Source organism: Epinephelus fuscoguttatus, linkage group LG2, assembly GCF_011397635.1.
Source record: "Epinephelus fuscoguttatus linkage group LG2, E.fuscoguttatus.final_Chr_v1".
In the NCBI taxonomy this organism is placed as follows: Eukaryota; Metazoa; Chordata; class Actinopteri; order Perciformes; family Serranidae; genus Epinephelus; species Epinephelus fuscoguttatus.
This window is the reverse complement of record NC_064753.1, coordinates 9384901-9408712: the sequence shown is the minus strand read 5'-3', so window position 1 is coordinate 9408712 and position 23812 is coordinate 9384901. Positions and strand designations below refer to the sequence as shown.

General features: G+C 39.0%; 1 protein-coding gene across 1 annotated transcript in view; it reads left to right on the top strand.

Annotated features, from left to right (window-relative positions):
• The window catches only part of si:ch211-186j3.6 (neural-cadherin), a 434762-nt gene that overhangs the window by 123427 nt on the left and 287523 nt on the right, over nt 1-23812 (top strand). The window contains exons 2-5 of the mRNA XM_049561145.1: nt 555-752; nt 2609-2834; nt 9281-9485; nt 19195-19306. Of these exons, the coding sequence (XP_049417102.1) occupies nt 555-752; nt 2609-2834; nt 9281-9485; nt 19195-19306 (741 nt within the window). The remainder of the gene's footprint in view (nt 1-554; nt 753-2608; nt 2835-9280; nt 9486-19194; nt 19307-23812) is intronic.

Here is a 23812-nt window from a genome sequence, read left to right as displayed (position 1 = left end):
AGAAACAAACAGTACTCACGGGAACAAGACAGCATGCTTATTTGTTGTATCTCTCTGTCACCTATGCTAGGAACTACTGTTTGCGTCATCATTAAATTTTAACATTAACGGTAGTGAATTTGCCTAGCAGAGCAATGTGCAAACCTCAGTTGCTTACATTGACCTGTCCCGATTTCACAAAAATATTGTTTGATACAATGTAACTGGACATGCAGCATTGTGTTTGCAAATTTGTTGGACAAACGCTTTGCTTGCTCTGACAAATATTTGCGTGGTAAAATATGGATTTAGCTTGTCTAGTAGGAGGCCTTTCTGAACTATGCAAGCCTTACAAGCTTCACTGTAAGCATAAAATGGCTTTACTTAACCAATACTTGCTGTGTTGCAATGGTTTATTCCTCAGTATTCCCAGAAACCAAAGAAATCTTTACATGAATTTGAAATGACTGTTCAGCAACCGTACCAAACATGGTATCTGCCTTTAAATTTGGCCTGCCAGCTGCTATGATCAACCCTCTCTAAACTGTTGTTTTCTCCCTTATATCGGTCTTCAGGTCCAGAGTGGTATTTGGTCAGAGTGGAGTTGACTGTGACGGATGTAAATGATAATATCCCAGAATGGAGCATGGTTCCTTCTCCCTACCTTGCTGTGGTTTCCCCTGATGCCCCTGCTGGCTCGCTGGTCTACAAGCTCCATGCTCAGGACGGGGATGAAGGTAACAACGGTGAAGTGGAGTACTTCCTGTCTGATGGTAGGTTATCATTGTATCTTTTCTTCTGCATTATTGTTAAACATTTTATTTGAAAGAACACTTTCTTTCAAATTTTTATTCTTAACTCCTTGTGTTGTGTATAAGGTCAGTGAGTGTGTGCCAAGACCCTGTTATTGTGCACACCAGTTGACTGGCATGGCAAATTAGTATTCTTAAATAGCATTGAGTGATCCCTCACACATGCTTTTTCTGTCATGACAAGTAAAAATTTATTTAACCCTGTGGAAGGCACCACCTCTGGGATTTGACTCTAAAGTGTTAAGATTTCAGCCTCTATGACACGAGGGGTTTAAGTTTAATAAGTAAACACTTGATACATTTTTTAAAGTTTACTAGTGATAACACATACTAGTAAAGTCAGTACATTGATTTATATATAAAACCTCTGAACATAGGCCTTCACTATAGGTGTTCCCATTCCAACATGATTCTGGGTTACATCAATAGTTTGCTTGGTTTTAGATGAGTGTTTCATCATTGGTGTGTATAATACCAAGGGAAAAAGTGTATCAAGGTCAAAATTTTTTCAAAATATTCTCCATGATGCAGAATCAAGTCTGTTTCTGTTGCTCCTTGAAATTTGAGCCTCCAGTATTTCATGCACATGTAGTTAGATTTCCAAAGTAATGTAATTCATTTCTCCACTACGCAAAATAATTGCTTTTCTTATTGTTTGGCATGTAATGATTTCTTCTGCCCATTTTGGAATCTGTTAAACCACCGTCTATAAAGAGACGGTCTTCCAATTTTCCCCATGGGGGTGACAGAGAATGAACTGACAATAGAAATTACAAGAAAAACATACACATTGATAATGTCTAGACTAAACTTTTCAGTCATTTGAATTGATGTTGGTTTAATTATTTTGTAAATGGAGGACTGGGTGTGAATCAAACTCAGTAGGATGCCTTCTGTCACACTGAGTCAAAAATGATAACTACATCATATTTACAAATATTTGGATGGAAGTCTTACCATACCCTGTGTTGTTACAGTTGGTGAATTTTAACAGACCCAGTCTCTCTGCTCTTTGCATTTCACATCTCAACAGCTCGGTAACCTGGCTGTCCAGTCATATTTAGCACTTTTCTGGTACACACTCAGCATGCATTTACAGTATTGTTGACAGCTCTTGGAGGCAGCTGCATTTACACAGTCTCTTGCCTTGTAGTCTTTTGTACCACTTGACTCTGAGTTGTAACCTAGGCAGTCTGCTCTGTGTCCTGCCACAAGGCTTTGAGAAGGCTTTTACGCTGAGAGCCTTCTCAACATGAAACCCAAGAAAGAAGTCTGGAAGAAAAGAATCAAGATAAACCTAGCTTCAACTTGCAACATGACACAGTCCCCTGTAGTTTATCTGGTTGTTATTTTACTGAGAAACACTTTACTTACCAATGTTCTGCTAATATCTATGATTTTATTATATCGACAGCTATCTTACTTCACCCCTTACCTTTTAGTGTTTGCAACATTTCCTTCAAATTATTTCTGTAGGTATCATTTGCCTTGCCAACACATTGGATTATCCATTATACATGAAAAGCTAATTTGAAAATATGTTTGGTTGCCTTTTATTCCTGTTATGTTCTATCATTATCTGCATATTGATTTTACTTGTATCTTGTCTTTGTTCTATTACTCCTTCTTATCTTGTCCAACAAATCCAATAATTTTACTTGTGTGAAACAATGCATTAAAACCCATGAAAATTATGGCCTCTCTGTAGAAAGTGTTCGGAACTTGGAAACTACATCAGTGATGGACAGGGAAACAAGTGATATGTATTCAACATAAACTGGTACTCCGATTAGCAGACATGTTACTTTCATCTACAGGTGGTGATGGCCGTTTTGAAATAGACAGGAAGAACGGCCAGGTACGAACAACAGGCCTCCCCTTGCAGCAGGACAGGGAGTACCTGCTGACTGTGGTGGCTGCTGACCGGCTGGGCAGCCGAAGCGCCCCTGTTGTCGTCTCTGTGGTGGCTGGAGCCCGGCCGCCACAGTTTACCAACGCTTCCTTCACCATTGCCATACCAGAAAACACTCCTGAAGGACAGCCGTGAGTTTACACCCACATGTAGGGATTTTAAAGAAAGAAACAAAAAACCTGTTCCTTTCTCTAGAATTACCTCCAGGATCCATGTACCTTGGAGTCAGTTGTTTTTCTGTTTTAAACCAGGAAACAGAGAAGCAGCTGCTATGCTTTTTTTCCCCGTTTTACATTACCACATGGTTAAATGAACATTGTGTCTCTTGAAACTTGAACCATTACCTATCTTGTACAATGACAATTGAACAAGGAATTTCAGAGCCTGATAGCTTGCTTGTTTTGAAGCATGTTGGCGGCAGGAAAGTCAAACTGTAATAATAATAGCCTAAAAAATGAACATAATTAATAACTGAAGTGATTACAAATTGCCAACAAACACTGGATTTATCATAGAGTGCTGTGATTCATGTACATAATGATTTTTGAAAATATATTTATTGACTTACTTATTAATTAAGGCTACTAAATCTGTTACTTTTGGTCTGACTGATAGAAAGAGATGATTTACTCTTTCACTTCACTACTGGCTTCGTTGTCATGACGGTAATATCACAAAGCTACCCAGTGTAAAATTCCTTCAAGTTTGTTTACCGTTCTCCTCACAGTCAGACACTTTGCTAAGTACAAGCATCATGTACTTTCACAACTTTATTCAAGAGGTGACTAGTTTTTATTTAAATAGCATTTTCAATATGGCAGTCTTGCATAGTGGTCATGAGTAATCTGCTCACAACATGGGTCTATATTACAATGTTTTTCACAATAATAATAACAACATAAAAACTGTTCACTTTAAAATTGCTTTACTTAAAATAATTACAGACTTTTTTCCTACCTCTGCCTGCTGCCTGTTGGCATTATGGGTCACACTGATTTCAGACCAACCACTCAGCTCTTTTGCATCAAATGCAACACTATGTTGGTGCTTGAGTCAGAGCAAAAAGTTATTTGTTTCAGTGATTCACCTGACTTAATGTCATGGCATTTTTTTCCCATGATCTCTGCCTCACCCCAAATGAAGTAGGAAACCAAACAGTTGTGAAATGATTTAACTGTAAACATGCAACTGGAACTTTGTTTAGGGCTTTGATTGCATTCTAAAATTTGACATTAATACCAGAGCAAATTAACTTATACTCCAAAAGGTCTCTATTGATCCAATCAAAGGCTTTCTTAAAATCAACAAAACAAGCAAACATGTTTTTACCTCTTGTAATCTGGCTCTCACCACAGGGGATGTGTAAATATGATCGACGAATGCCCTGTTTTTTCCTGAAGCCATTCTGCTCACACTCCAACTCTCCATGAAACTCTAGGTAATACATCTTTTATTGAGGACACCTGAATACAATTTAGAAACTGTACTGATCAGGCTGATACCTCTGTAATTTAATGGAACTCTAGTGCGGCTTTAACAGGTTTAGCGCTGGGTTTGATTATGGATTTGTTCCACACAGATGGAATAATACCATTCTGAAAGCATGATTGACATAGACAAACTATTTTCAACACATCAGGCTTTTAAGGACCTTATTAGGGAGGTCCTCTACACTCACAGTTTAATTTAATTTAGCTTTATCTACTACCCTCTGCAGCTCATCTAGTGTGATCTCACTCTTTAGCATAAAATTGGGTGATATTCTACATTACTCATCTCATTTTTAAGCTCACCATTTAAATTTACAGATTTTATTTAAGAATTGGCTATTACACAGAGGATGACTGTTAAATGCATAGATTTTTGTGATCTGTTTCCCTCTTTTTTGATAGCTGGTCAGAGCTGGATCTCTATTGGAATCAGCTTGCTCTTTTTTGGACCCACTTAATATAGTTTTTTCAAATTTGCTGTGGATGGCTAATGATAATTTCTTCTGACTGGAGAGTTTGTCCTCTCTAAAAATGTCTCTTAAAAACCTATTGTCTATTAATTAAACATACATATTATAATGATAATATAAATAAACAGTATTTAAATTCATTTTTAATTTTCGTCTCTTACACTTGTCCTTATGCCTAAGGAACTTTTTCTCTGCTGAGCAGTTGTTTTGCAGCTCTTCTTTACATCCTTTTTTTACTGCACAGTATTTATCCATATCCTTATTTAGAAGTTCGCAAAGATGATCAAAACTATGTTCCACATTTTTCTGAGTTTTCTGGCCATTTTCCAATTGCTCTGTGACCTCAACAATGGGCTCAAGGGACATCTCAGAAGAAAATTAACAGTAAAGTTTCTTTTTCATCTTCTAACTTGCTGCTGAGAGTCTACACTGTTACTTGTGGTTAATAAAGGAGCTGTATTGTAGATAAATAACTGTTTGCAATGTGAATAAATAGTAGAGTGGTGGCATCCTAAGCAAAGAATGAAGTCCTGCTCCCTCTGTGTGTGTTGTATTCTAAGCTTCTCTGTTTTTTGTTGTGGAACACGGTCTGGCTTCAGTCCTGACTGTCCTGCGTCGCTGTTGTGCCACAAATGACGTTAAAGCACACCCTTTTGAGTAATACTCCAATCATACACCTATTACCAACAAAATAGAATATATAATCAAAGTTATTCATGTTGAGGGGGAATTAGCTCTCAAAATACCTTTTTACTACTGTTGTCTCCATTTACATGGAACTACATGGGGTCTGATGAAATGTTGGAAAACAATCAGTAGACTCCTGTATGTAAACAAAACCTAGTCTTCTTCTCCATCAAGTAGGTCGAATCTTAGTAATGACCTAACAACAGACACGTTTTCTAGTCTCAACTTGAGCTTTAATACTTTCTAGAGATGGTGGTGTTTCCCAAACTAAATAAACACCATAGATATAAACATAAACATGTTAAGGTAGATTGATTTTAACATTTATTTCAAGCTAGTATAGCTCCAAGTCACTGCCACAGCTGATGGAGGATGCCAGACATTTCCAGTAACGTAGGAGCATTGTAAAATCCAAAGGTTAAAATCAATTGAAAAAAAGATAGATGTAATCATTTTCAAAATTCACAACCTTTTTACCTAATGAAATATTCAGCTTCAGTTCATATTTGATGGCATTTAGCCTTTCAAAAACAACCTTTTCACTGCGGTCACACTCTGGCTTGTAGCACTCCAGAGAGGCAATCCCCGTCATTGAAGGGGCAGTTGAGCAGCAAACGACACCATCAATTACATTGATTAAATAAAGTTGGTTTAATAAAGATAAGACTAACTTATTCAATACAATGAAACATGTAGCCCATATACCTTAAGTATTTCTGAAAATGCTGTGGGTCAGTTCAAGTTTTGAAATTATTTTATTTAACTTGATCATTCTATAAATGTTTCAGCAGAGGCTGCAAGTAATACCTTATTGTGACCATTTGTGGGCTGAATTTATTCATAAGATATAACGACCCATTTTTTTTAATATTTGATTTTTTTTGTTTATAGATTTTAATCCATATACATGGAAATTGCAGAGTAATATTTTTAGTGATGAGCAAGGTATGCTTTTATGTTGATTTGAGCACATTCTAAATGTCTTGATGACCAATGAGATTGCTTGGTCAGAACAACTTGAAGTATAATGTAATCTACAGCAGCTTTACACTTTATAGAAATAGAAGTGAAGTTATCATTTTCTGGATTTAACATCACATTAAGCAAACAGCATTTAGGATATTTTAAAAAACCAACAAAGTTCTTCCCGTGTTCATTTACACCCGTGTCCAGTACAACTCTAGGAGATATATCATCTACATCAACACAATCTGTGAAGTTTACAATACAGCAATTCAACTCACCACAAATATAAATAGAGTCTACATCAGTGGAGTGCATCAGCGTCAATAAATGGCTAAGAAAAAAAAAGTGCCCTAGAAGTGCTAACACTTCCTCATGTTTTACAGACTGATAAATACATGATATGTAGCACATGAGTAAAAGCTCTGCCTTTTAAGTACTGATTTACACATACGCTCACACACAAAGGTGCACACACATTGCTGTACTGTAATGCAGTGGCCTGTGATGGATGTAATGCGTGGTCTCTGCACTATTCAAATGAGATTGTAGTGTGTCAGTGTATGTGGTTAAATATACATGTCACATAATATACACATGCCTTCATGCCTTCACCCATTATACTGTGTATACTCACACACAATACCACACACTCAGGCCTGAGTTAAGTGGTATAGTTATGACTCGCGTCCTTGGATTGGTCTTAATATTCCCTTCCAGCTTCTTTTATTTGACTGACACATTTGGCAAACCAGTAAAGTGGATCTTCAGGTCTGTTGTTTACACAGATTTCATCAGGGAAATTGTTTGAGGGTTAGATAGCACGTCTAATAAATAACAAGCAACAACTTAGCTCAGCATTTTACACCTGTATGCCCATAACTCTCTTGGTGTACTCCTCGCTGGACACTGTATAGAAATATACTTGACTTTACTGTACTGTGCTCTTCTTTTCTTCTTTTGTCTTTTTCTTGGCTTGTCATTTCACTTAGCCCTTAGATACTTAAATCTGTTATTATCAACTCTTCTTTCACATTACTAGACTTGAAGATACTTGTAAGATATTTCAATCATATACTGATTATTTGTGGAATCGTAGCAAGATATGATCATAGTCTGTCATTATTTTTGTTTTTTTGTTGTCCAATTTTAAGTTTTTCATTTTAGGTATGTAAAGAGTGTAAACTGATGTTCACAACAGTGTAACACACTTAGTGCGTAGGTGCAATGAACATGAGACTGATTTTTATGTTTTAGCACCGGCGATAGCTGTGGCCGGAGGCATTATGATTTCGGGTTGACCGTCCATATGTGTGTACGCCTGTCCCATTCTTCTGAAGTGATATCTCAACAACGCCTTGAGGGAATGTCTTCGAATTTGGCACAAACATCAACTTAGGCTGATTAGATTTTGGTGGTCGAAGGTCAAAAGTCAAGGTCACTGTGACATTACACCCTTTTCTTTGTTATGAATGTGATATTTCCAGAACACCATAAAAGAATGTCTTCACAATTGACACAAACATCAACTTTGAGTCAAGGGTGAACTGATTTGAATTTCGTAGTCAAAGGTCAAGGTCACCATGACCTTGCCTGTTGCAGTCTTGTGAACGAAATTTCTCAAGAACACTTGGAGGGATTTTTTTTTTTTCAAATTTGGCACAAACATTTACTTGGACTCAAGGATGAACTGTTTAGACTTTGTGACCAAAAGTTAATGTGACCTTGCATCTGTCTCATTTTATGAACATGATATCTTGAGAAGTCCTTGTGAGAATTTCCTCAAATTTGACACAGATGTCCCTTTGGACTCAAGACCACACTTTGTTCTTATCCATTTTGCTCTTATGTAGTCAGCTTTTGCAGATGTCTACTTTTAGGCCTTTTCCACCACTGAAACTTTTTAAGCTATTACTTAAGGAGTAGTCAAGTTCCAAGTAGGCCTGGGCTCAGAGCCATTGAATGCAACAGCTTGTGTGCAACACAGCAAACACTGCACTTAATAATGCAGGACATGTGTTTGACTTAACGCTGAAAAGGAAGCAGGTTTTTAGATTCAGGCAATATTGTAATTCACAAGATGCAACTTTTTTGTTTTGCTGCTCTGTCATTTATTTGTCTGTATAAACTGTAAATAGTGTGCAAAGTGTTTTGGAGTACAGTTACAGTTTAACAGCATTTTCAGTAATGTTTGGGTGATGTGTACTGTACACCCTCATTTTTAAAAAAAAAAAAAAAAAAAATCTGTAGCAAAGCATTAAGTGGTGTGGACTTTAGCTACTATTCTATACTACATTATACTACTATACTATAATATGTTGTACTATACCATACCAAACACTTAAGAAGAAAAAAAAAAGTAAAGGGGAAAAAAATGCTTGTGCTGCATCCTGCATTCTGTTCCCCATCACATTCTTTACCTGCACCTCTTTGTTTGATGGTACGAAGCAGAGAGAGCAGGACCAGCAGCTGCTTGTGTCTCCCTTGAGGCAGCCTACCTGTCTCGAGGGAGACACCTGGCACTGGAGAGCTGGACAGCAGGGTAAGAGCTGGACCTCTGCTGGTTTCCTTCAATCTCTGCTCCATTCTGTTGACTTCCTGCTGCAGTAGGAGTCCCACTCTGAGTTTCAAAGTAGTCATATTTATTCATTGTTTGTAAACCTGAAAAAAATCAGTATTGGTGCCATTGATACCTTATTAATGACATATATCCAAAATGTTACTGTTTGACTTTCAAAGGAGAACCTATGACAAAAGCTGTAACGGTTCTTTAGTTCAGGTCATGGGAAACTGCAGGTTATAGGTTGTTAAGTTCCTAAAGTAGAAAAGGCCTGTCTGCTGTACAGAATTGTTCTCTGCAGAATATTTGGAAGACATCTAACTCTAACCATGGAGATATATACTCTGCTCTCTTCTACCCCATCCTGTACTGTACAGTCAATAAACTTTTTCTCCATGTCTCCCCAGCTTCCTGGTCACACCTGCCTTGTCCTTCCAAAGGAAACCAATCAGCTACAGCCTTCTCATCAATCCCAGCAGTCTCTTCTCCATCTCAGCAGAGACTGGTGAAATCAGCCTGACCCGCCCTATTGACTACGAGAGCGACCAGCACCGCTACTTGCTATTGGTGCGAGCCAGCGAGGGCCTGGACAGCATGAGCAGCGCAGCAGAGGTTTGTGTCTGTGTGTGTGTGTGTGTGAGAGTGTGAATTCCAAGTCACATTTTCACTGTCAAATTCAATAACATTATTTTGTTCAAATTCAAAGATTGTTGACATCACAAGGTTGTCTCGTCAAGTCTTACACAGTCTGTACAGCATACTATCTGACAAGTCCTCAAATTAATAGTCCTCTGCTAGTGGGATGCTGTCCTTTTACTTGATTCTCGTGTAGCATGGCTGACTTTGATCTGCTGCATTCCATGCTATTGTCACATACTTCTTGGGCAGAATTGTAGACCCAGTGCAGTAATAGTTGACTGGAGGACAGCTGTTGAATTGTGGTGAGCAGTGGTGATTATGATATATCTTGTAGACAATAAAATAACCACACTTGGGCATAAAATCCCAGACTACTCTGAAACGTCCTTGAGCTGGACATGCATTAAGGCGGCTGAAATGCTGTTAGATTTAATGTTATTGATTTACAGCTGCTGTATGGATGGTAATAGTTGTGAATGCTGCAGTTAAAAATTATTGTTTGGTTCCAGGGCCTCCTGATTGGTCTCTTTTGTTTAATGGAAGGCATATTGAACTCATCAATGCGACATGCGATGTTATGGCATGCCTTTAACCTGAATTGATTGTAAAAGACTGTTAAAATCCTCAACCTAAAAGAGAACTGTACATGTTTATTATTAGAGTGTTGTAGAGTTTGGTCAAACTCAGATAGACTGGTCCATCTGGAATGACTGCTCTGGAATTCCCAGTGACTTCCCCATGTTATCAGTAAGTGAGAGAACAGTGGCTGACCGCTACAGGCATTGATGCATCTGGTCTGGTTTCCATCATTACTCTGGCCTCAGGCTAAAACATGTCCTGCTGATCCGATCTGTCCTCAACTGATCTGCTCTGGGCCCCTGTGCACTACAGAGCACCAAGATTCTGTATGGGAGAAAGAGAGAGGGAAACAGAAAAAAGTGGCAGAAAGAGAGGAGGATTTTTAAATTCAGTGGTGGGAAGAGAAAGGAAGAAAAAATGGAAAGAAGGAAATGAATTAGCAGGAAGTTGGTATGTGCCCTTGTCTGCCTACGCTGCCCTGTAACCAACCCTTCTCAGCCCTATGCTTGCCCTCTGGAGCCTGAGTAAGCTTTTTGAACATCCTCATGTGCAGTCCCATCAGCACTGAAAAGCCAGCACCTACTCGACACTGCAACCCCTGGCCCCACAGCCGCCTCTCTGTCTGGGCAGTGTAACACCAACAGACGGAAACAATGCCGTGTGCGTATTGAACGCTGAGCATACTACCTGTAATGCAGTGATAAAATGCACCGATTTTATTGTCTTTTTAAGACGATCCTTGGAAGAAGTTAATTTGCCTGGTAAATTAGTGAAACTGTCTCAAAGATATTTATATGGGCTGCACTGGAAAAACTATTTGTAGTACTCTGAATTCTGTCTCCAACATTTTACTGGCCAATACTAATATTTCTGTTCTGTTTCAGCAGTGGAAAAATGGTGTCGTGTAGGCTAATGGTGTTGACAGGGTAAACCTTTTACAAATGCTCTGTGCTTTGTATTAGCTTTAATGCCCCTATATGTGCTCTTTGCTGCCTCCTGAACGGAATTACAGTATCAATCATTACATCACATTGGAACAATTGAGAGGATAATGGAGGGCTGAATGGCTACAGCAAATCTTAAGTGGTTTATAGTGCATTGCGGTGACAAGGCATGGTACACACTCCACATTCAGCTGTTGAAATATTAACATTCCTACTGTTTAAAAAAAATCTACATAGTATCATTTTTAGATGTTTTCTTGGTAAGTTGACCTGTAAATTAAACACAGACAGCCAAGTCATCCAAGTGTACCTAATACTGGCTTTATTGCTCCATGCTGATAATTTAGTTTGTACTGATCGATAGTACAGTAGCTAACATTTTAGCTCATATGTGACAGCAGACTTAACACCAGTTAAAATATTCTTTGGGTAATAGTTACATTTTTAGAATAGTGGTAAAAATGTGATAAATCAAAATCAATAATACAAAGTACATTTACTTTACAAATACATTACAAATGACCTTTAGTCATTTCCCGGAAGCATATTTGAAGTGGACATAATCTCCTTCCAACAGTGGCACAAGGACAGCAATAAATTCAGATAGGTACGGCAAGAAACATGAATAAATGATAAGAAGTGCAAAAACTAAAATAAAGATAGAATAAAAATAGAAACTATACAAGAGCATTATGAGACAATGACTTGGTAAAGTGAGCGGTGATGATAAAGCAACAGTCATGGGATTAATAGCAGCAGAGTCAACAAGTCTATGTAAACAGTGTACACCAGACTAATATATGATATAATTAAGCAATGGTATTCAGTGTTTGTCTGCAATAATATAATGCAAGAATCAATGTAGCATATTAACATAATAAAATGAAATGTGTTACACTATGATACAGTATGGGATATGAGACACAATATCAGGTCAAGTGTATACAATACAATATAACATTATATATAGTATAAGTATACAGTGGTCTGGGCGAGTACTGGATTCTGATTGGTGTCAGTTAAAAACTGATAATGGAGACGTACTAAGTAGTCCCAAGGAAACAGGGCTGTTCAGTGTTCTAAATTAATGTGCTGGCTACATAATGGTATCAACCTGTATATAGTGTGAGTAAGTGACACAGTTAAAACCCCTGTTTATAATTTATTAACAACACTGAGTGTAGTCCTTCACTGCCTCATCTACTGCCGTAACACACTGCCCCTCTGAACTTAAGCAATTATCTCACATTCTATTGGCTATTCAACTCGCTACTTCAGGCTGCGGCCAACAGTAACATTATACAAGATCGTTTTGTTTGTTTCGAGTATGGCGTGCTCATGAAAATCTTTATATTGATTTGGGAACAATGACATGGCTGGATAGCTAGCTCGTCTTGTTGTTAAACATACTGTCAAATTATATTTACTGTTTATCAACAGCACACAGTGTTATTGTTATCTGGCTCAAGCTGGGCAAAAGGGTTCAATGCACTGAGCAGACAAGAAATATCTCCTGTTGAAGATGTATCTACTGTATGTATGTCCTATTTACTGGATTAGTGAATATTTTTTACATTGTGGGAGAACCTATGGGATGGTAATGTTTGTTCCAGGTATTAGATAAACCCTAACGTGTTACCAAAGAAACCAAGTTACAGCTCGTGAAAAACATTGGACTTGATTGCAAAAGGCATAAAAATATAAATTGATATTTTTATCTTTTTATTTCTCCGGTGAGTGACCATGACATGAGTGGGATAATGCCCGATGAAATGTTCATTATCAGTTTTTAATGGCTAACTTGGAGGTGAGAGACTGTTGCCTCCATGAAATACATATCATTACAACGTATCACAGCCTGGAGTGAGCTGTTGCTAATAGAAAACGGTTAGCAGTGGCAAAATGATCTAGGGCTGCAGTTATGGAGTCTTTTAGTAATTGAGTATTCTGTCGATTTTAGTGGTGATTAATCGAGTAATCGGATAAGACATACTGCCTGTTTTCATTAAATTACTTTAGCTTTATTTAGGGGAATGGTAATATATAAAAGGGAAAATAATAAAAGTCTCCGAAATGAGATAAATGAGCAACAAATTTGTTCTCGCTCATTTGAACATGGTGGTACTCTGCGACTTAAGAGTAATGTAATGTAATGATCCCACGCCCTTGACACTTTGTCGTTTTCTTTGGGGTGTCTGTTGCTCTTTATTTGTCCCTCCTCCTCCTCCATAGGTTTGCAATCCGCGCTTCACTTTCATGTTACAGCTGTGTAGGCTATCAACAGCAAAAGTAACAAGCGCGTTGTGCAACAGAAACAGCCATCCATGTGAAACACAGCACACTGTATATTTGAACTGGATACAGGCATATAATTTGCCTCGAGGCTTTTTAGTAATTGAATTATTCGAGTTACTCAAGGAATTGTTTCAGCCCTAATATGAATGTTAAAGACACATTCCAATTTAAAGCATTGTTCTTACAAAGAAATAGGCCCTCCTGGCTGCCTACACATAGTGCAAAGCTGTTGCTATGCAATGTACCAGCTTATTTTATTTATTTTTCATCAGGCAGTCCCTCCACCGTACTCTCTGATGCTACGTCGACAGGACAGGGGATGACAGTTACGTAGACATAATTTCAGTTAACAGCTGTAGCAGCTGGAATTAAGCCAGGTGATTTTTTTCCAGGAGATAAGCACTGCTCAGTCCACTATACTTAAGCCACCATGGGGTCAAAGCTGATATTAAATGGTTTTTGTTTTGAAGCAGTTTGTCAGCCACCTAGTTTGTTAGGCTTACTTTTTCCCCCTTCACATTCAGAGTTTGCCTAATATCAGACAGAACTTGCTATACTCCACTTTAACTTTTGGGTGGATTCAAAGGTCTGTACCCAGGCAAACACAGAATGATATTGAATTGTCTAAAGGAATCCTTTGTCGCTGTTGTAAGTGGTTATTAGACTGCAGCTAACAACCAACCAGTCAAATATAATATATGTAACCATAATATAACAACGGTATATTGAGGTATATAATCAGTCTAGAAAAGAGACAAGGGTGAGGGAGAGAGAGAGGTGAGGCATGTGCCTCAAGTGAGTCAGACTCTGTATAGAAATGGCTGTGTGTGTTGTGTGGTGTTATAGGCTGTGGTCTCGGCTACTGTTGTACAATGTGATGGCAGCAGGTACAAATGACTGCCTGCAGCGCTCTTGTTTTACACCTGGGTGGAATGATTCAGTGGCTGAATGAACTGCCCATCTGTGAAAGCTCACTATGAAGATGATGTAAGGTGTTGTCTAGGTTCGCTTTGATTTTGTCCTTCATCCCTCCTGTCCAGTTCCAGCCCGTCCACAGAGCTGGCCCTTCTTACCAGCTTGTTGAGTTTGCTGGCCTCACCAGTCTTGGTGGCACCACCCCAGCACATCACAGAGAAGAACACTGCTTGTCAGCTCTCTCTCGGCTGTTCTTGTCAAGCCCTCACCTCTTGCACAATTAGTTGCTGGCAACTGGAGGTGCAGTGCCTGTGCTCCTTGCTGTTCAGCACGTATGAATTTAAATATGACCCTCTAGGTAAAATTCCTGTAAGAAGCTTTATCTCTTTTGCCTTTGATAGGGCCTGTTTTTGGGAATATATAGAGGAAGCAAAGGCTCACAGCTGAGCTGATACTATAGTACTATAAACTATAAAACCTGACCTATTCTGTAGACACTGATTTCATTGGAGCTTTCTGTTCTATTCCATCTCTTCGATACATATGGATTAAGAAGATGATGACTTGCCCAAAATAATGGTGTGAGTTGGATTTTCTTTTTTTGGAGTATGAGACACCCTGTATCCAAAGATGCAGACTGTAACTCATCGAACAACAACAAAAAAGAAAATCTTACTTTTGGCCTTTTGTATTAAGACAAAGTATTTATTGTTTCTTTGTTGTCTGTGTATTTTGTACTTTCTGAGGTTGTCACGGTACAGGTAGTAGTGCAAAAATTATTTGGTTTTAGGTCGAGGGGATTTAATTACTCAACTGCGCAGTTTCCCAGCTCCACTCAGGTCTAATCCTGTCCTCTCCTCACTCCAGCAAACATGCACTGAGCTCATGTTGGTTACAGTTCATTTATGCTGACAAATACATTCAGACAAAAACTAAACCAAAACACCACAGCGTCTGCCCCCAGGATGACTCGTATTACATAAGACATGCCCTCTTGAGAATGGCAACCAATCTAAAATGACAATCTGTGACCGTGCCAAAATGGTGTTTTGGTTGTGTGCATTATGTTTGATTTAAGACTAGAATGCAGCTGTTCTGGGACTGCTTAGATTGGAGACACTTGCTGTACATGCAATTATGGTGACTGACAGCTCAACTGCTTATTTTGTCAGCGAATATACATCAGATTGCTTTCTTTTTCAAACAGTTCATGTTGATGTTGTAAACCAGTGTCCTCATTACAGAAAAATAATCTAACTGCTTGTCCCATCTAATTTAAGTTTCAAATATAGGTATAATCCTTTCTTCCTAGTAATTCCTGACCTCATGGCTGCATGTCTCAGACCAACTATCTTAAAAAATCTGACCTATAACTGTAAATTCAATTCTTCAGTCATCTTCAATCACCTTTCATGCCTGTGTCAGTGTTTAGAACGTACACAGACTGCCTGTATCTTTGAACAGAATGTACCAGTAGGTACAGTCAAGCCATAATATCAGCAGCTGTCACTTGTCACCGGCAAGCTAGCTCGCTGTCGTGACAAAAAAAGACAGGCATTCAGCTTTGGCTACAAAAGAACTAAAGAAGGAAGTTTTCTTCTTAATTATTTAAGTTAATTATTAATTCAAATTAGTTCATTAATTTGAATGATCTATTGACGTTTAAAGTGTCATCATACGCTCTGAGTAGCCTTACAACCATATTTCGGTGTTCATGTTGTTCCCCATCTTCATCGTCGTTGCCATACAGACCTAACAACAGTGCTGCTTCCATTTTGGCAGTTATGGGTCATTTACTTTTAATATAGGACAGGGTCTATGCCATCCTAACTTAGGATTCCTAATGCGGGAAATCCTGTAATATCTATATTCTCATTCTAAGATAGGATTTATTCTCTAAATGCAGTTAGGAAACATGTTTCAGTGATATTTGATATCCTAAATGTCCTCCTAAACTGAGTTAAGAATTTCAGGGTAAGGAAGTTTCTGTAATAAGGCCTAGCACCTCATGATTTAAGACATTCTGTTTTCCCCTCGTTATCTTGTTAAAGTTTACCATAGCAGTAACAGTATAATAGGAAAAAAATGACAACGTTAATTTGTTTTCCAGAAAAGACTGTAGAAATAATGCCACAGCTTCAAATTGTTTAGCTGTCCTTTTTTTGCTTTTGATTTTATTCTGCTTCTCAGAAATCTGTCTCTGTCTGCCAAAATAGCGAACAGAGGTGGTGTATTTGTGTGGACTGGAGTCACTGAGCATGACTTTAATTTGCAGGTAGTTTCCAAGTTTCTCCCTGCAGGAGTGATAGCTCATTGGCACCATTAGTTACCTAACCAGCCTGAGACCTGCCTGCAGCTGCCCCCAGTGTGTGTACCCGCGCACATGTCTGCGTGTGTGTGTTTGAGCTCATCTTGCTTTATTACGGCTGACTTCCCCTCTCTCCTCATTCAATCTTGCTTTCCGTCAGCCTTGCACACACGTGTACTGTATGTTCACGTCTTGCTGAATCCATGACATTTCTGGTCATACTGGCACATGGGCTCGCTCACACTGCCATGCAAACACACACATATAGACACACACACAGGCAAACAAAGATTAACAGTCACTGGCAAACACACACAAATCACCCCAGGGAGTTGACATCGTCAGATTTTATTTTGTTGTCCATTGCCTCAAAGCTGATCTTTGCTGAAGGATTAACTGATATTACAGAACTTCATCTTACCTACCAGGATTTAATACCAGTGGTATTTACACACCACTCACAATGTGTGTGTGTGCCTATGTGCTTGTCTGTGTGGTTGTGTCTATCAGAGAAAGATCCGTTGTGTTTTTGTCTATACCGCTGTGTTTATATGGAAGAGAAGAAGTGGGGCTAGGGGTCGGAGAGGCTCTCCAGCCAGCCCATGTCTGTATTTATTTTTTCTGAAAGCTGCAAGCAGGCAGTCAACATCTGGTAGAAGATGGCATGTTTGCCTCCATGCCCCTAATGAACTAAGCAGCATCACAGTGTCTCATGCACACACACACACGCCGACATGCTCACACCATCCAAATTCATCTTTGCACACTGATCCACTCTCATTCGTTAGCTCAGGGCCTCTGAAAAATTGCACAAGATTGCATTCTCCACTGACCTACTGAAGGGACTGACTCCGTAGAAGCTTCCTCAGTGCAGAGGGGTAAATAAACCAGAGGGATCAGGGTCAGGGCATGCCTTTGGAGTCGGATGGGATGAGGCTTCTTTTGGTTAGGGATAGGGTTAATTTGGGTTACTCGCAGATGAAAACGACTTCAGACCCAAAGAAAACCAATTTCGAATGGTGCCTGAAGTAGTAATCCCAGATTTAAAAATTTTTCATAACACCAACCTAGTGTGACTTTTAATCTCTAGCATTTCCACTTGTGATTGCCTGGGCAGTTTTAGCATGTAGATACAGTAACAGCATTACTGAAACATGCATGAGATCAGAAATGCAGAAACTCTATACTCACTTTTATTATTTCATAATATAGTATATATATTTTTGTCTTTTGAGTAAAATGCTTCAGATGTATGATGAAAAACATTAACTTTTCCAATGCAGTTGATGACTACATGTGACAGGAATGCATATGTTTTAATAGGCTTTTTTGAGATGAACTCTACCTTGGCTGGAAACTACATGAGATCGGGCAGCAGCAGCAGGGAGTGGTGGGAAAAATGCTGCGGTCAAGTTTAACAGTTTCCACAAGCCCTTAGAGAATACAGGTCGGTCACAGAAATATTTATGTCCTGTTAGATACACCTGTGGGCTGCAAACCGCGCCTTGACCTTGATTATTATCATCATTATTATTATAAACCACACAAGATATGCATTTAACAGATTAGTTAACAGCAAGTCTTTCATGCTTATGTCTTATGTTTTTATTGTATACTGTTTGTGGATGGATGACAGATTGTGAGCTGGAGAAGCAAGACAAATTTCTGTGCAAACAGACAATGAAGTATTATCTTATCTTATCTTATCTTATCTTAAATCTTCATTGCACAACATGAGACTTGCACCTGGGCCACCCTGCCTGCTTGAGCAGCGTGTGATGGCTACTCTGCTGGACTGCTGCGGCTTGCATGGGTGAGGTGTTCACACAGTCAGTGTTGCTGCTGCTGCAGAGCTGCCCGCTGCAATGACTACTGTATGTCCACAATTAAGTCGGTGCTCCGCTAATTTATGGAGCCTTCAAGCCACTGCATTGTCAATAACACGGTCAAGCAAATATTTCACAAAAAAAAGTCTTGAAGGAATTCTGACAGAGACATTGTCAGAGGGCCTTTATTTTGAAATGGAAACAGCAAGTGTTAAGTTAAAAAGCTATTTTTTCACGTCTGTGACGGATTTAGACATTGAAACTGTTGAAATATGGTACCATGTTGATAAAGACCATTTTCACAGTCTTTTGCTGAAAACTGTACGCGTCACGCCAGACTCCTATTCCCATGATGTTCCACAGTGCACATGCACTGTGACAATTACATAGAATATGAGGATTTTCTACACAACATGGTGGTGGTCAAAACTCATAGTCAATTAGCTCTTTGATTAGGCGACAGCTAATTGTTTCCTATTATGCCCTGGGTCTTGCAGTTGTTGGGAGAGCAAGTGTGGCGCCGCCTGGCTCTAAAAACTGTATCTGCCTCGTTTTTGTGAGGTTATCATTGACCCTGTGTCCATGACGCAGGAGCTGGTCGGGATCAAGTTGAACACAGATCTAACTAGCACGTATTTTGTGATGATACTGTAGATGTTGATCAATTCTTAACAGGCCTTGCTTATCTAGAAAAAGCCTGTTGCCACATTTAAGTAAAAAATCTGTGTGATGAAGGTCAGCCTTTCTTTTTATTTATTCATGCCAACCCCTTCTAGTTTTTTTGACTTCCTCCCTATGTCTCTCTTTTTTCTCAGGTCAGAGTTGTTATTGTTGATGAAAACGACTGTGTTCCAGAGTTCCTCCAGTCCATTTACAGCAAGGACGGTGTACCAGAGACTGTGACAACAGCAACGTCCCTGCTGCAAGGTGAGATATCCGTACAAATCTAAAACGATTGTGTCCTATCCATAACCCCCGTCATGGTTAAACTCCTGTTAGTTTTCCTTGCTCCTCATCACCGAGCACACTTCTTTATTTTTGTCTTCAGACTACAGAAAATGACATTGTCTAGCTCCAAAAAAATCTAATCCATTTGTCATTGTTTTTCTGTTGTAAATACTTGCAAGGGGAATTGAAGATGTACTTTGCTGTTTTCTTAAGCTTTTGTGTTCTCATAAACAAAGCACCAAAGGAAGCTGTGTTTGTGTTGTTTTACTTTTTAGCTTTACTAATTAAAAAACTCCCACGCAATTTTGAAAATGTTAGTGTGCTAATGAAGATTGTCTTTAAACACACCTTATAAACACAATACATAATGCATAAATCATGATGTTATTGTAAAGTGCTGCAGTGCTGTGTGTTTTTTTTCCCAGTCTGGGTTGACTGAATAAACCCACTGAATCATACGAGGACTTTTATTTTCTCTATTTTCATATTGTGTGCTTTTAAAATTCTGGACTTCATCAAAAACACTACATACTTTTTCCTATGAGTCCCTGGAAGTAAAGCTAAACCAGGTGCAGCACGGTGGGCTAATGTGTGCCTGTGTGGGGTCTGTGTTATGTAAATGCTCGAGAAGCCCTGGTGTAGTGGCTTTCAGAATAAAATAAGAGTGGCTGAGCATTTTTAACATTCATGTGTTTTGACTGGTCAGAAAACTGAGTAGGTACTTGTCAGCACTGGCAGCCGTGAAATCACCGGTACTTCCATCAGTGCAGCTGCTCTTGCCTCTCTTCTCCTGTAACGACCCAATTTCCACACGGGGATTGCTTAAGTTTCATCTTATGTGAGGAAATGGAAATGGTAACTGTTGTGGGTTCGACTTATCACAATTTGATCTGCACAGTGTGACTTAACACTGAGAAGTCCTCTTTTTTTAGGTTCTGACAGACTGCCAACAAAACTGACAGCAAAGCATTTCACACTTCTCTTTCCCTCTCCACTCTGCATAAAGACTGCACGTTCTTTTTCAAATAAATTCAATATCATAAAAAGTGTAACAACTGATCCAAATTGCGTGACAAATAAAGCAATATTTCCACTTTAAAAGCTGCTTGAGATCATTCTGTTTACAGCTCAAAACAAAGTGATGCTTCAAATAAAATAAACAGGTTTGCTTGCTGTTGGCTAAAAATGGAAACACCAACAGAGCTACAAATGAGTATTGACAAGAACAAAATGCAGGGAAATAAAACACTGCATGCAGTACGTAAATTATTAATGACTGCAGTTATGACACCTCATTGGAAGTGCTCATTAACTCAGGATGCAGGCAGAAAACTTTTGGGTTGGATTCACATTCCAAAGCTTTGCTGTTTTTACACTTGTGCCATGTGCTAGATGCCATCATTGCAATCATTCTCATCACTATCATTATCACCATTAGTCAAATAGCCTATTTGATAAAAGGCAAAATGAGTTACATGCACACAGTTTACAAACACGCAGTATCACACTAAATAATAGAACAGCTGAACAGCTAAATCACTTTGTATCCTGTGAAGATACTCGTATTGTCTTTACAGCTGACATTGCAGTGATAATCTAGTTGAATAAAACTGAAAATGGAGTTGTGCAAGTGAAAAATAAAACTTATGTCTGTTTCAATCAGTTTTGTTGAATTTCAGACACCGTTAGGGCATATTGATGTAAGATTTTTTCAGCTTACTTGTAACTGGGCAAATCCAACTTCATGCTGACACAAAAATGTAAATACTGTATGTGTTGCTGGTAGATCCATTTTCATATTGAAACGACACTTATCTTTTTCCTTGAGAGAGGAACAGAAGACTGCCCTAGAAGCCTTCGTTTCCAGGAAGGACGTTTTTGCCGCTTTGCCGACGGGATATGTCAAAAGCATAATATATCAGTTAGCCCCATTGTTTTGCAAACAAATGGGGCTTAGTGCAATGAATATGTCACCTTGTTTTTTGCTCTGATTGACTATTGTGCTATCCAGTTGCGTGCGGCGGCATTTGAAATGCCTCAGTTAGTGCCGCCCCTTGGGTAGGAAGGGTGTATCGGTGAGGGCCAGACTCAGAATCTTTCTAGATTTGAGTCTGGATTTCCAGGCTACAGATTAGTTGTATATAAACAGAATTACTAGGACGTGGCTGAATAACTGAAATAATAGTATAACATTTAGTTTGTCACTCCAGCTAGCTGTACTTTGCAGAAGTCCATTTTTCTTTTTCATGAGGAGGCAGCTCGAAGGGAACAACATTTGAAATTAAAAAAGAGAGCTGCCTTTTAACAGTGATTTCTTGCTAACCATGACTGTGTGATGAGATCTTGGGATGGGGAAAGTTCCCTTGAGTAGTGACTTGCTTTGTTAGAGATGAAAGGAGAAAAAAAAGGACAAATTGGCCCACTATAAATGAATTATCAGACTGTGCTTTACACATATTGCACTTAAACTACCAAGGGCTTTAACATGTAAACACCTCAGATGTTCAGCACACAGTGAGGAAGAGAGATACATTGACATTGATGTTTTTTCCTCATATAGACGTAATACTTTTTTACTCAGTTGTTCGTTATTGCTCACGGGACTGTGCTTTGCCAGTATTGTACTTGAGAGCGTGAGAAAGGGTGTGTGTTTTGTTAATGCCACCTTGAAGTGCTCTACAGCATTTTAGTATGCTACAAAGATGTGCTGTATATGAATCAAGTACTGAAAAGAATCGGCACCAACTGAAACGATTAGCAGAGAGCACTCACCAGGCCCACAACAAGCACACAACAAAAAACTATGGAGCCCAGCATGATGAATACTACATCAAAAGGTTGCAAGCAATAAATCCATTCAGTACAAACACAAAATCAGTAATTTCAGCCTAACGTTAGAGCAATTCCAACTAACACAGCAACTAGATCCACATTGCAGTATGCAAGTTCTAAACAGTAACTTGGATTGTATCTGATAAAACGCAACACTGATCATACAAAGCTAAACAAGATTCTTAGATGCTTTATATACAGGTAAAGTGGAGACAACATATCTAACTGTCAAGGATGTGTTTACAATGGAGTAAGCCAGCAGACAGTTTGTGCCTCTCAAAGTCAGGGAAGGATCCTTAAATGGCTGAATGTTAAGGAGGCTACGTTATTTAATCGCACCAAAGGATTGTTCCAATGTCAAGGATCCTTCAAAGTCTATCAAAGACCGACCTTCAGAAAACTTTCAAGGATGCAAGTGTGTATCCGCAGCGGGCATGAAGCACCCACAATTCTTTGCGCACAATTTGCTGGAGTTGAAGGCAGGGCCTCTTCACTGACGCACACCTGGGCACTCACTAGCCTGCTCCAATTATGTTCACCGAAGGATCGGAGGGAGTCTTGCCCAGTTTCTGTAGGACCCGACTTGGCAGGACCCGTCATACTGAAGAAGCATCCTTAACTCTAACTCCGGATTTGAAGTGCTTACTGGCATAGAGTGTTGTCTAATCAACAAGATGTAGACAAAATATGACACGAGTCAGCTGATATTCAGAAGTCAGGGGATCGTCCTCTGGGTACCATCAATGTCCTTTAAAAATGTTATGGCAATATATCCAGTAGTTGAGATCTCATCCCTAGAGCGTTGTCATCATTGTCGAGGGCTGCACAAATAATCAGTGATATTATTGAAATCCCAATATGGCCAAGTGCAATACCAAAATCACAGGAGCTGCTATTTTTTTTGATAAAGGTAAAATGTGTCACAACATATCATAAATGAGGGACTACAGATGCCTTGGCCTACAAATCATATTCAAGACATAAGGGAACATGCTTGTTTGATACAGACCCCAACAACAATCATATCATCATAATTTTATAGTTTTCTCGGTAAAAAGTAAAACGCAAAAATGACCCATTCTACTAAAATCTTGATACATATTGCAGTTGCTATGTTGATAATTTAAAAAAACAGAAACAAAACACAATATGACATTTTACATGTGTAATCCTATTACTGTGGCTAAAGTCATATGAGTCTATAAGGCATTATTATGCAAGTATATAAGGATTATTCTAGTTAGTGTTAGCAGTATTGTCATTTTCAAACAGCAAAACTAACTAAAATGCTTGTAAATGCTAGTGAGTGAGGGAGGAAGTTAATGAGTGAATGAGGGAGTGAGGTGTATAGTGTAGGAGGCACAGCAGGCGCTCAGCTTGCTGCCATCGACAGGTGCACTAAGGGAGGCGAGAAGTTTCACCCTGCTGTGCTGCTCTGTGTGTGTGTGTGTGTGTGTGTGTGTGCGCGCGCACACGCATGGCCATGTTCATGTATGTGTTCACACATTTGGGTTGGAAGCAGGTTGTCAGTACTCTGGTAAGTATCTTTTAAAAAAAGAACTAAAACAGGAAAAAAATCTATATGAGGAGCTCTCAGTACTCAAATTAAAACCCTCCAGTGTTTCCTGAACAGACTGAATCTGTTTATTATGA